Genomic DNA, 14,210 nt, shown 5'->3' with positions numbered 1-14,210 from the left:
TTTATCGTAGCACATATTTTTCACCCTAAATCTGTGTGTGTGTGTATATATATATATATATATATATATATATATATATATATATATATATATATATATATAGAAAGAGAGAGAGAGAGTGTCAATATATAAAATATATGTCAAATAATAAATAATACAAATTTAAAAAAGGGGACCGCGATTTTAAATACCAATTGTTTCTCATTTTAATACCACATAAATAATAAATATGTAATGACATTTATACCTTTAACGAAAATCAATGTCACACAAACATAAAAAATCTTATTTTTCTTTATTTAATACTCCATACACAAACCCCTCACATCTCTCTATTTCTTCTTCACAAACCCTCCCTCCTACTCACGTTTCTTCTTCATCCTCCTCCTCTTCCTCTTCTTCTTCTCATCCTCATCCTCATCCTTCTCCTTTTGCTTTTTCTCCTCCCCCTCCCTTGTTCTTTTCGCTTCTTCTTCATGCTTCTTCCTATCTTCTCCTCATCCTATTCCTCATCTTCTTCTTATCCATCTTCCGTTTATTCATCTTCATCCTCTTTCTCTTCCTCCTCTTTCTCTTCTTCCTCTTCGTCATCCTCGTCTTCTATGTCCCTCTCATCTTCTTCGTCTTACTCGTATTCGACTTTCTCTTATACATCTTCCCGCCTCTTCTTCTTCCTCCTCCTTGTTGTTCTTCATTTTCTTCTTCCTCTTCTTCTTATTCTTCCTCCTTGTTCTTCCCTTTTCTTCTTCGTCTTCTTCTTCTTCTTCGTCGCCGCATTTTTATTCTTCTTCTTCATGATCTTCTTCTTCTATATCTTCTTCTACTTCTTCCTTCTTCTTTTTTCTTCATTTTTCTCAGTCTCCTTTCTCCTCATTCTTCCTTTTCTTCTTCCTTCTTCTTTTTCTTCCTTTTTCTCAGTCTCCTTTCTCATCATTCTTCTTTTTCTTCTTCCTTCTTCTACTTTTTTTTTTTTCTTGTTCTTCTTCTCCTCCTCCTCTTTTGTTTCTTCTTTTTTCTCTTTATTCGTCTTCATTCTCCTCTTCTTCCCTCTCAAAACAATTGATTCATTGCAAACAAACAATAATTCGCCAAAGAGAAAAACATATATTCACATACAACTAAGTAATCTGAGATCAATCTTACAGAATAATTTTTTTTTGTGCAAAACCCAATCGTAATTGAATACTAAAACCAATGAAAATAAATGGAAAACAAAATGCATACCAATTCCGTCGCCGTTAAAATCTGAAAAGCAAATGCCATCCAAGGTAAAATGCCTAAAAGTTTTTTTCAATCAACATTTGAAATTCGAAAACATTGAAATGGTAAAACTTACGCAAACTAATTTTACGTGATAATACAATAGAAGTTCCATTCATCCTGTGTTGGAGCAAGGACATAAGTTTAGAGATAGTGGGAGGTTTTTCTTTTGTTTGTGAATTGTTGACAGATAGTGGGAAGTTACTCTTTTGTGTGTGGGTGTTATGGTGTGAACTAAAAAACTGCAGGAAAAATAAAATACAAAAAAAAAAAACTCCCAACAAATGGAGAGGAAATAAAATAATAAAAAAATGCAAGAATATTGCATTTACTAAAACACCCCTAGGTTTAGGTTTATGTTTTAGTTCAAAATATCTTTCTTTTATATATAAGATTCTACTGTTATTTTAAATTGATTTTTTTTAGTTGAATCTTATTTTCATTCAACATTATTTAATTTCTGTTTGTTTGAAGCTTGTTTTCACAAGAATAATTTGAATATATATATATGGGTTTTTCTCTAATTTTCCATATATATATATATATATATATATATATATATATATATATATATATATATATATATATATATATATATATATATATATATATATATATATCGGTGATTTTGACGGGTGGGTACCTGCATAGTATTGACCGGGACGGAAATAGAAATATCCAACGGGGATTTTTATGGGGATGGAGATTGCAAAACCCGTCGATTGCAATCCCTAATTCATGAGTTGGAATATATCATATCCTTAACCGACCCTGAATTAGCCAAGGGGTCAAAATGTTAATTTGTGGCCCCGTTGACCTGGTTTTGATCCGGGTCAGAATTCGGTTTTGTCCCGATTGTGGGTATGTCTAGGTTCATCATAAGAAATAGAGTTTAAAATTAGATGAATATTATGATAAAAAAGAGAAGCAATTGATTGAACGGAGTAACTAATCAATTGAAATGCAGAAAAGTTAATTGAATCGTATAAAACATCAATTGAGCCAAATAAATGGATTTATTTTCTTTTTACATTATTATGTTCGATTTTTATTTTGATTTTTTGTTATAGATGATTAGTGAAATTGAATTAGGATCTTTAATCGACATATTTAATGATGTTTGTTCTTTAGATTTATTTTTTCAAGGGACTCTTTGAAGAAACCCCCTTATTACTTCTTTTAATGGAGAGAGGTCCAAAATATTTCTCCCCATTTGAGAAAAGTTCACACTCATTTTGAGCCATTATGTTTTCTAGCTTTGCCTCTGCCCGCCACATCATCATTGGCCACTGGGTCACGTGCTCAGCGTTATTTTTTTCCCTTTTTTTTCTTCCGTTATTTTTCCTTCTTTTCTGTATCAGTTTTCTTAATCGACTATGAGCATAGTCGATTAAGAATCTGCTAATAAAAATAACAAATCACAACTGCAAAAAAATGCAAAATCAACTACATTTTACAAAAACAAAAAAATATATCAACATCATAATTGATTTATACAATTGGAATCAATAAAAAAAAAAAAAAACTAGAGTTGATCAACCTTAATCGACTACCAGAGCATAGTCGATTAGCTTAATCGACTATTGAACATGTACATAGTGTCACGTTCACAAGCTTCAGATGGATATGTACTCTTTTTCCTTCGTTTAGGTTTTGTCCCATCGGGTTTTCCTAACAAGGTTTTAACGAGACATATTCCATAGATGGTGGACATCCAAGGGGGAGTGTTATGAAACTTAAGGGTGTGGATGACCACCATTACTCACCATTACTCCCACCACTATTCCCACCATTTACTCACCATTATAGGCTCATAATTCCTTGTAACTCATGACCTTTCAATATGGTCTTACTTGTACTATATATAGTGATCCATTGTATTGAGTTGGATACACAAGAAGAACTAGAGAATAATATATTTGTTTCTCTCTATATTACTATGTCAATTCATCTTTGCTTTTTTCTTCTTTAATAGTTTGTTAACACGTACGTATATATTAAATTTTGAATTAATTACAAATTCTAAAGAAAAGTTTTCTTGCATACACAAAAAGAATAGATCATATCAATTAATTCCTTAAAAAATAATAAATTGAACAGCACCCAAATAATAAATAATAAAAAAAAATGTTGTGCTGGCATTGAATCGTGCACGTTTGTACTTTTTTTCTCACGTCTCCTCTACAACATGATAAGTCAGATCGCATGGTTGAACCTGACTGTGTTAACGTCCAGATACATTATGCTCACTCTGATTTCTTATCCAGCAATAATAAGCTTAATAGGTCTCGCAGTCTGGCTGCTGCTTTCCATTTTTATACTGCATAAATATTTTTCATTGGCTTTTCGAAAATTATTAAAAAAAAAAAGAAAAGAAATTATATTGTTCATTGACAACTCTTAGAATTAGACATTCTTATTATAAATTTCCATTTTTTTAATATGTTTAATGTGTTTCTATTTTGTAATATATGAGATTTGATTTTGATCATGGTCAAAACTATTATTTAATTTAATTGTCTAAGGATATATGACTATAATATTAACCAAATGACAGTTAAATTACTCTCAATCATGGTAAAAGAATATCATAAATTTATGAAAAAAAAAAAACGAACAAATTTAATTAAACGATTCAAGCTGCTTTTGAAAGCTAAAACAAAATAAAAAAAAATCCACAACTTTTGTGCTTTGCAATTTTCGAAAATTATTTTGTATAGTGGTTAAAAATTAATTAATGTGAACAATTTTAATTAAGATGAGGGTGTTTCTATCACAAAATAATTAAAATTTGGACACTCATTTTACTTATTCCATTACGTTTGCACTTCACAGGGGATTGTCTGAGTACATAATTTTCCATAATATAATTTTATTCCTATAGTAGTAAATTATTCAAAAAACTTGGTCTCTCATTCAATAACTTACAAACTAAACGTGACACGTAAATAATACTAGGCGTAAACTACATATGCCAAACTTGACATATATGTGGTTGACAAGAGGATTCGAAATGCGGGTCATTTGGCCACTTCTTGCGGGGCTGATTTCTTGAATTCTTGATCACCCTACAGAAACTAAAGGGTTCGAAGACATCTAAAGGGTTCGAAGACATCGCTCAATTGTCTCTGGAGATATTCATAAAAAAAAAATTACAAAATAAGTAAATATTTAGATTCTATAATAAACTTTAATCATAATACTATACATATATTGTAATGATAAATATGAAAACATAAATAAAATTTACATAAGACTATGGAGAAAAAAAACATTAAAGGACCAAAACCTATATTTACAAAAAGGGTGTTGCTATTTGCAGCGAGACTTTTATTGAAATTGACTTATTTGCAGCGGAACCTTTTTCATTTAATTTTTTTTTTCAATTTCTCTCTCATATTCCCAAACTCTCTCTAGAAATTTGAATTTCGTAAATTTTTTCGACTTTGAAACCGTAGCAAACGAGACTCGATTCCGGTAGATTTTCAATTTAGGTAAAAACACATGTTTATGATTAGATCTAGCAAATTTTCGAAAAAAAAAAAAAATAATGTTTGAAGCTCCCGTTTTCTGGAGCACGGAAACTCGAAGAAAATTCAAGTTTGCGTGCTCTGCAGAACGGGAGATTCAAACGGCTTGAATCCTCCGTTCTGCAGAGCACGAGAACTTGAATTTTCTTCGAGTTTCCGTGCTCTAGAAAACGGGAGCTTCAAATTTTTTTTTTTTTTCGAAAATTTTCATGGTTCCCGTCCTCTAGGGCACGGGAAACCCATGTTTCCGTCTTCCAGGGCACGAGAACTTGGTGTTCCCGTTCCCCACATCACGATTGTTCTTTGTTTTTTTTTTTTTTGAATTTGCGGTTTTGTGTAGCACGGAAAACCCAAAAAAATTGGATTCTCGTGCTGCACAACACGATAATGTCGCGAAAAAATAGGAATTTCACTAATTTCTTTGATTTTATTTCGTAGAAGTCATCTGAATCGGCCATTATGTTATTTGTTATCGTCGGACAGTCGATTTATCAAATAAACACGAAATTCTTTTTTTAGTTGAGAGCGTTTTGAGTTTTTTAGAAAGTTGAAATGAAAGTACCGCTATAAATAAGCTAATTTCAGTAAAAAAAACCCGCTACAAGATGGAAGCCAAAACTCATATTTATAAAATATTACCTCTTTTTTTTTTTTTTTTTTTTAATAATCTTGGGGGTCATAGGCCCCCTTGCCAAATACGCCCCTGAAATTGAAATTTAGTCATTTTATCACAATTAATTTAATATTTCTAAATATATATTCATATATATGTCCACGTGGAAAAACATATGCATCTACTATAAAAGTAGTGTTCGTCGTCAATTGTATGAATCCAGAAATACAACTATTGTAGATATTATTATTTCGCTAACGACAACTGTTTCGCAGTAAAACGCAGAAGGAAAATTTCCATGTAAAAAAGAGTTGCACAAATTCAATTGGTCTCTGTTCCTTCTCAGCCAATCCCCAACAAATTTCAGTTACAAAATCGTACCTGATTAATTCTCCCACACGCGCCGCCGTTTTGCTACGGCGGTTGCCTCCGTCATGGAGGGGATAAACCGCTACTCCTCACCCAGCGTCGGCGACCTCACCTCCTACGGCGCCGCGAACCGCCCCGTCAAAATCATCCAGTTGCAGCACCCCTCCCCCTCCGCCGCCCCGTCGTCTTCGTCGCCGTCGTTTTGGGGGAAATGGAGTGCGAGAATGAAGCGGATGACTAGGGCGGAGTGGATTCAGCTGTTCCTGCCGTGCTACCGTTGGATTAGCACCTACGAATGGCGCGAGTATCTCCAGCCCGACCTCATGGCTGGCATCACCGTCGGTGTTATGCTCGTTCCTCAGGTCAAATTAATCATGATTCCGCCCTTGTTCGGCTAAATTGATATTTCAATCCTGTCTATAGTTGTTATTGATGATATTTTGTGGTCTCTGCTTTTTGATGTGCAAATACAGTCAATGTCTTATGCAAAGTTAGCTGGGCTTCACCCCATTTATGGACTTTGTAAGTTTCGTCCTTTTCGTTTTTGCTACTGCTGTTCCTTATCGTTGTTCTTCCTTCGGTTTTGTTTAAATAGGCAAATGTAAGTGTCGATATTGTCCGGCATTCAAGTTGATCATACAGTTAGATTATTATTATTATTATTAGATGACGGTGCTTTGCCAGTTGTCCCGAATGCCGTTTTTCATTTTATCCTTTTAATTTGAGTTTTATCATCTGTTGGATCCATTTTTTGTGGCCGAGTCTGACTTATGTTCGCCTTTTCTTTTTTTTTAATTCAGACTCGGGTTTTGTGCCCATATTTATATACACCATTTTCGGGTCGTCTCGCCAGCTTGCTATTGGCCCGGTTGCATTGACTTCCCTCCTGGTGTCTAATGTATTGGGCAACATAGTTGATTCATCAGAGCAGTTGTATACCGAACTTGCAATTTTGTTGGCACTTATGGTTGGTGTTTTCGAATGCATTATGGGGCTTTTAAGGTACTGATTTTCTTGATTCTTGTTCCTTCGTCAGTATTCTCAAAATTGTACTTCATTTAATGTGAACCATGTGGATCAAATAACAGTCTAATGTCTTTAACTTTGGCTTCTGATATCCTGTGCTCATTTAGCCGCATTTTGATGCATTCAGATATTTGATGTATAAGTGACATTATATAGATTCTTGACTGAACATATGACTGACTGGAGTAATGGCTTTATATGATCTTAGCTTTCTTAGTGAGCAGACACTAATGAGTAACTATGCAGTGTGAATGTGTGATAACATAGGTTTTAGGTATTGACAGGACTGAGGCATGACATCATATATTCATATTACTATTGCACCAAGTGATGACTGGTATTCTTTGTTCCCTTCCGCGGGCTATATTTTTGAATTGTTCACTACAAATTGAGTGACTGCACAAACTGCTGTAGAAAATGATGTCCTTTTCAAATCTCATTGCAAACTTCTGTAACTTTTTCTACACATTTTCAGTTCATAAATAGTTCTTATATTTCATTTTTTCCACATTTAGGCTTGGATGGCTTCTTCGATTCATCAGCCATTCTGTGATTTCTGGTTTTACTACTGCTTCAGCCGTTGTAATTGCCTTGTCTCAGGCAAAATATTTCTTGGGCTATGAAATAGAACGCAGCAGCAAAATTATTCCACTGGCCAAGAGTATTATTTTTGGAGCAGATAAGGTATGTTTCTCGCTGAGTGTTACAACCACTGCTGAGAAAGAACTCTGTTCCTCTGTTACTTTATGTATGATCTCTTCACGGCAGCAGACATTGCACTATCTTATTCCTTTGAAAATTAGTTTCGTTAAAATTATCCCATGTTTTCCTATGTTATGTGATTTAGTGATATGAAAGTAAAGATCTGCAGCTTCATCAGTATATGCATGTATATCCATTATCCTATATCATGGTTTCCCACATGAAGTCATGGAGGAAAAATAATATTGGACGGTCCCCATTATTTGCTCTTTGCTGCTTGCCTTGTATTCTATGGATCTATATGCCTCCTAATAAGCTTGTTAAGTTACTGATCTTGACATTCACTAAAAAAAATAAGTTCATTATCTAGGAAGCTTTTATCTTAAAACCAATTGGGACGAGTAGTGAGGTTAGCTTGTACACTACTGTGCTAGTTTTTGTCATTGAATCGCTAGTGGACTAGTGTAGGAATATAAGTTATATATAATGATGAATCTAGTAATGGTGAGTTAGATTTATTGTGTAGCTTGGCATTTGCCTTTAACTTCCAATTTGCTCTGTTGTTTCCAAATGCTAACTTAAGTCGAGCTCATTGTTGCTTGCTATTAATGGATTATATGTTTTCATCTTCCCATTAATTGTTGTTAGGGGTTCGTCGTTATTAGTTTAAACATGTAATCGTTATAGCTTCTTGCCTAATTCTATTGGTAACTTTGCATATGAGGAAAAATGTAAACTGTTGTCCCCAAATTATTTGGCTCTTAGGCTATACCTAACACATGTTCAACATGGTTTTGTAAACTTTTTGTTGGAAAGGGCTTATCGTGAATGGAAAAAAAGCTGCGAAAAGTTAAGACAGTAACTTAAAAAGTAAGGAATTTTTTTTTCCTTATACAGACAATAAACGAATAAACTCAAATATAAGGATGGTTGGTGGAACATGTGGAGAAAACAAAAAGTCAAAAGAAGTTTGGCTTTAGCTCTATCTTATTATGCTAGAGAGCTTCATTCCTACAACAAATTAAACATTGAACGAATTGCAATAAGATTATACTCTTAGCTGACAATGGATATTTATCCCTGCACACTCTGAGAAAAAGAACAAGTTGATATAACTTTCAAACATGAAAAGTAATGAACCATATTATTTTCATTATTGAAACTATAGTGGGCGAATGATGCAAGAGTAGCCTCTACATAATTAAATATCTCTAACCAGATTAACCATCAAACACGTAGTCCCTTTACTGCAGTATGTCTCTATTTTCTCAATGAAATTATGAGCTTTGATCCCAATTTCTGCCATTGTGGTTGGTGGATAGCCACTGATATAATATTTTCAAGTTTCAGTTTATAAATATATGCTTTGATTTATGTTTCTGTTACGCTTCATTTGTTGTACATACGCCGGTGTTCTATTCTAACCATGGATTTAATTTGTTTTTTCTTTTTTGTTTTCTGTTTCCTCTCTAGTTCATGTGGCAACCTTTTGTCATGGGCTCTATTATATTAGCTATTCTTCTAACCATGAAGCACTTGGTAAGACTTCACTTAGTTTTTGCTCGAGTGTCTACGTATTAGTCTTTATACCTCTTCATATTAAATATATTTTTGTTGGTCTTTCCTTGCAGGGAAAAACTAGGAAATCTTTGCGGTTTTTGAGAGCAGCTGGTCCCCTTACAGCTGTAGTTCTGGGCACAACCTTTGCAAAACTGTATCATCCAGCTTCAATTTCACTGGTGAGGATTGCATAAATTGATAAGTATCTAGATGCAGAACTGTAAAGAATAATCAGAATAACCTGTTTCCATCTTGAACTGTCATTACTAAGAGTTTAAACTTTGGCGAACTATATTTATTTATCAATAATAGTTTTATTGCTGTTCTAGGTTGGGGAAATACCCCAGGGGCTGCCAAAGTTTTCCATCCCAAAGGAATTTGGGTATGTAAAGTCTTTGATTCCTACAACAGTTCTCATTACTGGTGTGGCTATTTTGGTAAGAGAAAATTAATCAATTACACCTCCATTATTAGGTTCTTTTCTATTTCACGTCTGGGATTTAATATGCATTTTTATGTCTAGGAATCTGTGGGGATTGCCAAAGCACTTGCAGCAAAGAATGGATATGAGTTGGATTCCAATCAAGAGGTATGCTTTCGTCAACCATAGCTCTACTTGATTTTGATTTTTGCATGTCATATTCATTTGTCAAGTAACAAAAAAGAGCCGGTTATTATCATTATGCATAGTTGAATTCATTTCGTGATCTCAATACTAGATTCATATTGATCATGGAAAGGGCTGTGAATTCTCCGTACTAAGACTTACCATTTGTTTATGACAGTTATTTGGCCTTGGTGTGGCGAATATTGTTGGTTCTTTCTTTTCAATTTACCCTACAACTGGTCAGTCTCTGTTTCTTAACCACTAAGTTGGTTCCCCTTAAGGCTTAGGGTCTAATTATAATCACTGTATTCATTTCTCCATAATTATATGTGATGCAGGATCATTTTCTAGGTCAGCAGTGAATCATGAAAGTGGAGCCAAAACTGGGTTATCTGGATTAGTTATGGGAATTATTATGGGCTGTGCGCTTCAATTCATGACCCCATTGTTTGAATACATACCCCAGGTTGATACTTTTCTTCTGCTGTCACAATTATTAACCGAGGGGGTTTTATTTTTATCTGAGGGAGTCTCTTAGTGTTGTAATTCTTCAGCATGAAATTAGAATCTTGTGTTCATCACCCATGTTTTATGGTTATGGATTCCCGAAATTACTTTTCTGGAAACTGTTCTCTCTATGGAAAATATAATCTTTCAACGGTGCAAGCCATCTTGTATATGGCAAGGTTCTGAAAACCAAAAAAAAGAAGAAATAAAATTGTAGTGCTGAATGTTTGCGATATCATTGCATCGGGAGTGATTTTGATTTTTGATTCTTTGACTTAATTTGTTTTCTTGTTAATGATTCCAATGTGTCTCGTTGCAGTGTGCTCTGGCTGCCATCGTGATTTCTGCTGTTGTTGGACTGGTGAGTTGTACTGTAGTTTGGAAAGTCTATAGGCACTTTTTTTTTTTCTACTGCTCAATCTATGCAACTCATCTCCTACATAAGATCAAGGATTTGAGATTTGACCGAAAATGCAGATTTTCAAAGTTTTGAAAATTTAATCTGTTAAAAGAGAGGGATAGAAGTTTTAAGTAACATGTTTCTTGGAAAACTTCCACTAAAAAAAGTATTGCGTTGCTGTTTCTTTCTCTTTGTTAATGAAGCATAATAGGCTTGTAGCATTATTTTATCTCGGTAAATATAATGTGTAGAATGTAGATAGGTTGCGATGAGCTTGCACTAGTATTTAATCCTAATAAACAAAATATTTTAGTGAAGTAGACATGATCTAAGATCCAAACTTCAATAAGAGAATCCACATTTCAATTTGCATATCATGTATCTAAATTAAGAACAAACATTAATTGCATTAAGTTGACATTCATATAAATTTTTATTAACATCACAAAGCATCTCGCTAGCGAGAAATGCTGCACATTTTGCAAGACTTTAACAAAAGAGACTGCAGATATAAGGCGTCTTTAGTTGCTGATTTGCTATTATGATCATCAAAGATTGAAGAATTAACTATTGAATATTGATTAGACTACAATACATTGCCATGATTGGTAGTGTGTAATTTACAGATCAGTTGCATTTTATGCAAAAAATGCATATCCTAAGGAAAGAAGCTGAGGTATTCCAATAGTTATTTGATAATATAAAGAATTCACTGCTGAATCGATCATCGCCGTCTTGCTTCTTACCATTTAAATGGTGGTTTTATATTTGATATTAATCAAAAAGTCAATCTTCCCATGAATCCACACTTAATTAAAAACCTCGACTATTCAGTCATTACATGTTCACAAGTTCATTCCTTCAAGTTCAATTGCCAATTGGATATTAAATGCTCCCTTTGAGCCTTTTTGTTTGAAAATCATTGTTTTTTTCGATCTACATAAAAAAACCATGTATACTGTTTACCGCTGCACATGTAAGTTTGTGAATTTGAAATCAATAGTGATGTGCGGCGTATGCATTTGTTTTATGTTCTAGGAGTTAAAATTGGTTTTCTCAGTTTGAGTGAAGTTCTCCTATTGTGTCCTGTTAAATGCTATGTCTATCAGGCATGAATTTTAACCGTGGATCGTTGAAACTTATTTAAATGTTGACTTCTTAAGTTTTTGCTGAATCATGTGCACGTAGATGGTAGAAACTGTATTGTTTTCGTTTCTCCAGATTGCGACATTGAATGCACTATACTTTGTTGTTTCAGGTGGATTATGATGAAGCTACTTTCTTATGGAGGGTGGATAAGAGAGACTTTCTCCTCTGGACGATTACTTGCGTCGTTACCTTGTTCCTTGGAATAGAGATTGGTGTTCTTGTTGGTGTAAGTATACATACATTTCTTTTGTTTATGTGCATGTTTATTGCATCTATACTTTTTCTTACATTTTGACTAAAATAAGTTTGAAGTAATTCATATGATGTAACATTGTTAGAAAGATCAATGATTTCCCAAGTGTAATCTTGAATTGTATTCGACATAACTTCTTCTTTTATCAACAGTGTTAATTTACATGACATTTAATTGCACCCGGTTGGATCGTAACATCAAAATCACACAATATGTTTTTGGTTCCGGCTGTTGTATTAACTGCAATTTGTTGTGTTTCTTTTTTCTACTTAGGTTGGTGTTTCCCTTGCTTTTGTCATCCACGAATCAGCTAATCCCCATATCGGTAAGTCATGCTGTAAACTATAGAGGATTGTTTTTCTTTATACAAGTCCAAATTTATACATGGAAGTATACCTTCCATATTATGCTTTTTCTTATTGTGGTTGTTGTTTACTCTCCAAAACTGGGTTCTCTTGTACAATGCAGAAAATAACTAAGCTCTCATTAGTTCTTAACAAAATAAAATCCAAGAAATTGTAAGATTTTGTACTTATTTTAATTTTGAAGCTGAACATTTCTTTGTTTTACAGCTATCTTGGGTCGGTTACCTGGCACTACCGTGTATAGAAACTTACAGCAGTATCCAGAAGCATATACATACAATGGACTAGTGATTGTTCGTATTGATGCGCCAATCTATTTTGCGAATATAAGTTACATCAAAGACAGGCGAGGAACTTTATCTATGTAACTACATAAAATGTTTCGTTTGTAATTTCTATAAATTCTTACACCTTCGTGTTTTCTATCCCTAGACTCCGAGAATATGAACTCGAACCGGATGGATCCATAGGACGTGGACCTGGAGTTACAAGAATTCATTTCGTAATACTTGAGATGGCACGTAAGTCTCAATTAAACTTCCATCTACTTTATTCACGTATTTCGTAATACTTGAGATCTGTATTCCTCGAGTTAAGTTGTGTTGTCGAAAAGAATCTATAACTTCCGACTACCATCACCTACAGAATCTCATGCTTCAGAATTAAATCTCCCACTCATATGTTGACGCATTTATTGTTTTTTTCAGCCACTACTTATATAGACTCGAGTGCCGTTCAAGCTTTAAAAGACTTGCACCAGGAATACAAGTCACGGAATATTCAGGTACTTTGCAAGATATTCATAGATAAGTGAACTTCATTTTTACTAAAACAAATTTCTTTCGATTTATTTTTCAATTTCAGATTGCGATATCCAATCCAAATAGAGATGTTCTGGTGACACTAACAAGATCTGGGGTAGTTGATCTGATAGGCAAACAATGGTTCTTCGTGCGAGTACACGATGCAGTACAAGTTTGTCTTCAACGTGTTCAGAGCTTAAACAACTCACCTAAAACATCATCAACCAACTCCCCTCGAACACCATCTTCTATGATGGAAAATAAAACAAGCATTTTCCAAAGATTATCGAAACAGAGACAAGAGGACCTCTCTCTCTCTCAGCTCGAGTCGGGTAACTTGGAAATTTCCACCTCTATAGACGAAACCCCTCACCTGGAGGAGCCACTATTACCGAAGAAGCATTGACGAGATTAATTGTGCCTATGTAGGTATGTAAAACTGTGTGTCCATTTTTTTATTTTATTTTTTATTTTCTGTTATTTTTTAACTGATTTATATATATTGCTATATATAAAGTGTGCCCGTTTGTTTGTATTGTGCGTGGGCTCACACATTCAAGTGTTCATATGTATTTTTTGTGTTGGTTGTATTATGCTTTTTGGTAAGAGCAGATTTGGAAGCAGGCACTTTCATTTGTTTTGAACATAAACGAACATATATACATATTCTAGTGCTATTTGTATCACCAAATGTCCATCTTTTCACTCCAAGCTAAGAACATTGAGATAAAACACCATTTTATTCGTGATCGGTCTAAAAAAGGAAATATAGTTGTGAATTTCGTGAAAATCGAAGATCACCTTGCGGATATATTCATTAAAGCCTTGTTGGAAGATCGATTTCGTAGACTTAAAAAAAAATTGAAATCCTGAAAGTTGGGAATATATAATAGATATACTGTGAGAAGTTCAATGACAAGTATACGGTTCTTGAATATGCTTAAGGCTGCGGCTATATGCAAGACTAATTCTACTTGAGCAAGACCAAATTAAATTTTTCAATGTCTAAATACTATAATACCCTTACTTGTTAAAAAAATAGAAAATTCCAAATGTGCAATACAAA

The 14,210-nt window shown here is 33.9% G+C and overlaps 1 protein-coding gene across 1 annotated transcript; it reads left to right on the top strand.

Moving 5' to 3' along the window:
* The first annotated feature begins 5,446 nt into the window (after window positions 1–5,446).
* On the top strand, window positions 5,447–13,835 carry LOC105962727 (sulfate transporter 4.1, chloroplastic). The gene is made up of 17 exons (XM_012987050.2): window positions 5,447–6,134; window positions 6,246–6,294; window positions 6,573–6,774; window positions 7,314–7,482; window positions 8,974–9,039; window positions 9,132–9,239; window positions 9,390–9,497; window positions 9,584–9,649; window positions 9,846–9,906; window positions 10,006–10,133; window positions 10,494–10,535; window positions 11,833–11,949; window positions 12,250–12,301; window positions 12,549–12,687; window positions 12,774–12,862; window positions 13,049–13,125; window positions 13,206–13,835. The coding sequence occupies exons 1-17, from the start codon at window positions 5,838–5,840 to the stop codon at window positions 13,548–13,550; spliced, it is 2,115 nt and encodes a 704-aa protein (XP_012842504.1). The 5' UTR covers window positions 5,447–5,837; the 3' UTR covers window positions 13,551–13,835.
* Window positions 13,836–14,210: the final 375 nt, after the last annotated feature.

Source organism: Erythranthe guttata, chromosome 6, assembly GCF_056151865.1.
Source record: "Erythranthe guttata isolate IM_541 chromosome 6, IM_541, whole genome shotgun sequence".
NCBI classification, from domain to species: Eukaryota; Viridiplantae; Streptophyta; class Magnoliopsida; order Lamiales; family Phrymaceae; genus Erythranthe; species Erythranthe guttata.
Note: the sequence above shows the minus strand (reverse complement) of the source record. Positions and strands in the feature narration are given on the sequence as shown.

Bases quoted from the DNA above. Each gene is read 5' to 3' on its own strand.
- LOC105962727 (XM_012987050.2), top strand. From the start codon at position 5,838: ATGGAGGGGATAAACCGCTACTCCTCACCCAGCGTCGGCGACCTCACC. The intron at 6,295-6,572 runs GTAAGTTTCGTC...TTTTTAATTCAG, and splicing joins TCACCCCATTTATGGACTTT to ACTCGGGTTTTGTGCCCATA. The intron at 10,134-10,493 runs GTTGATACTTTT...GTCTCGTTGCAG, and splicing joins TGTTTGAATACATACCCCAG to TGTGCTCTGGCTGCCATCGT.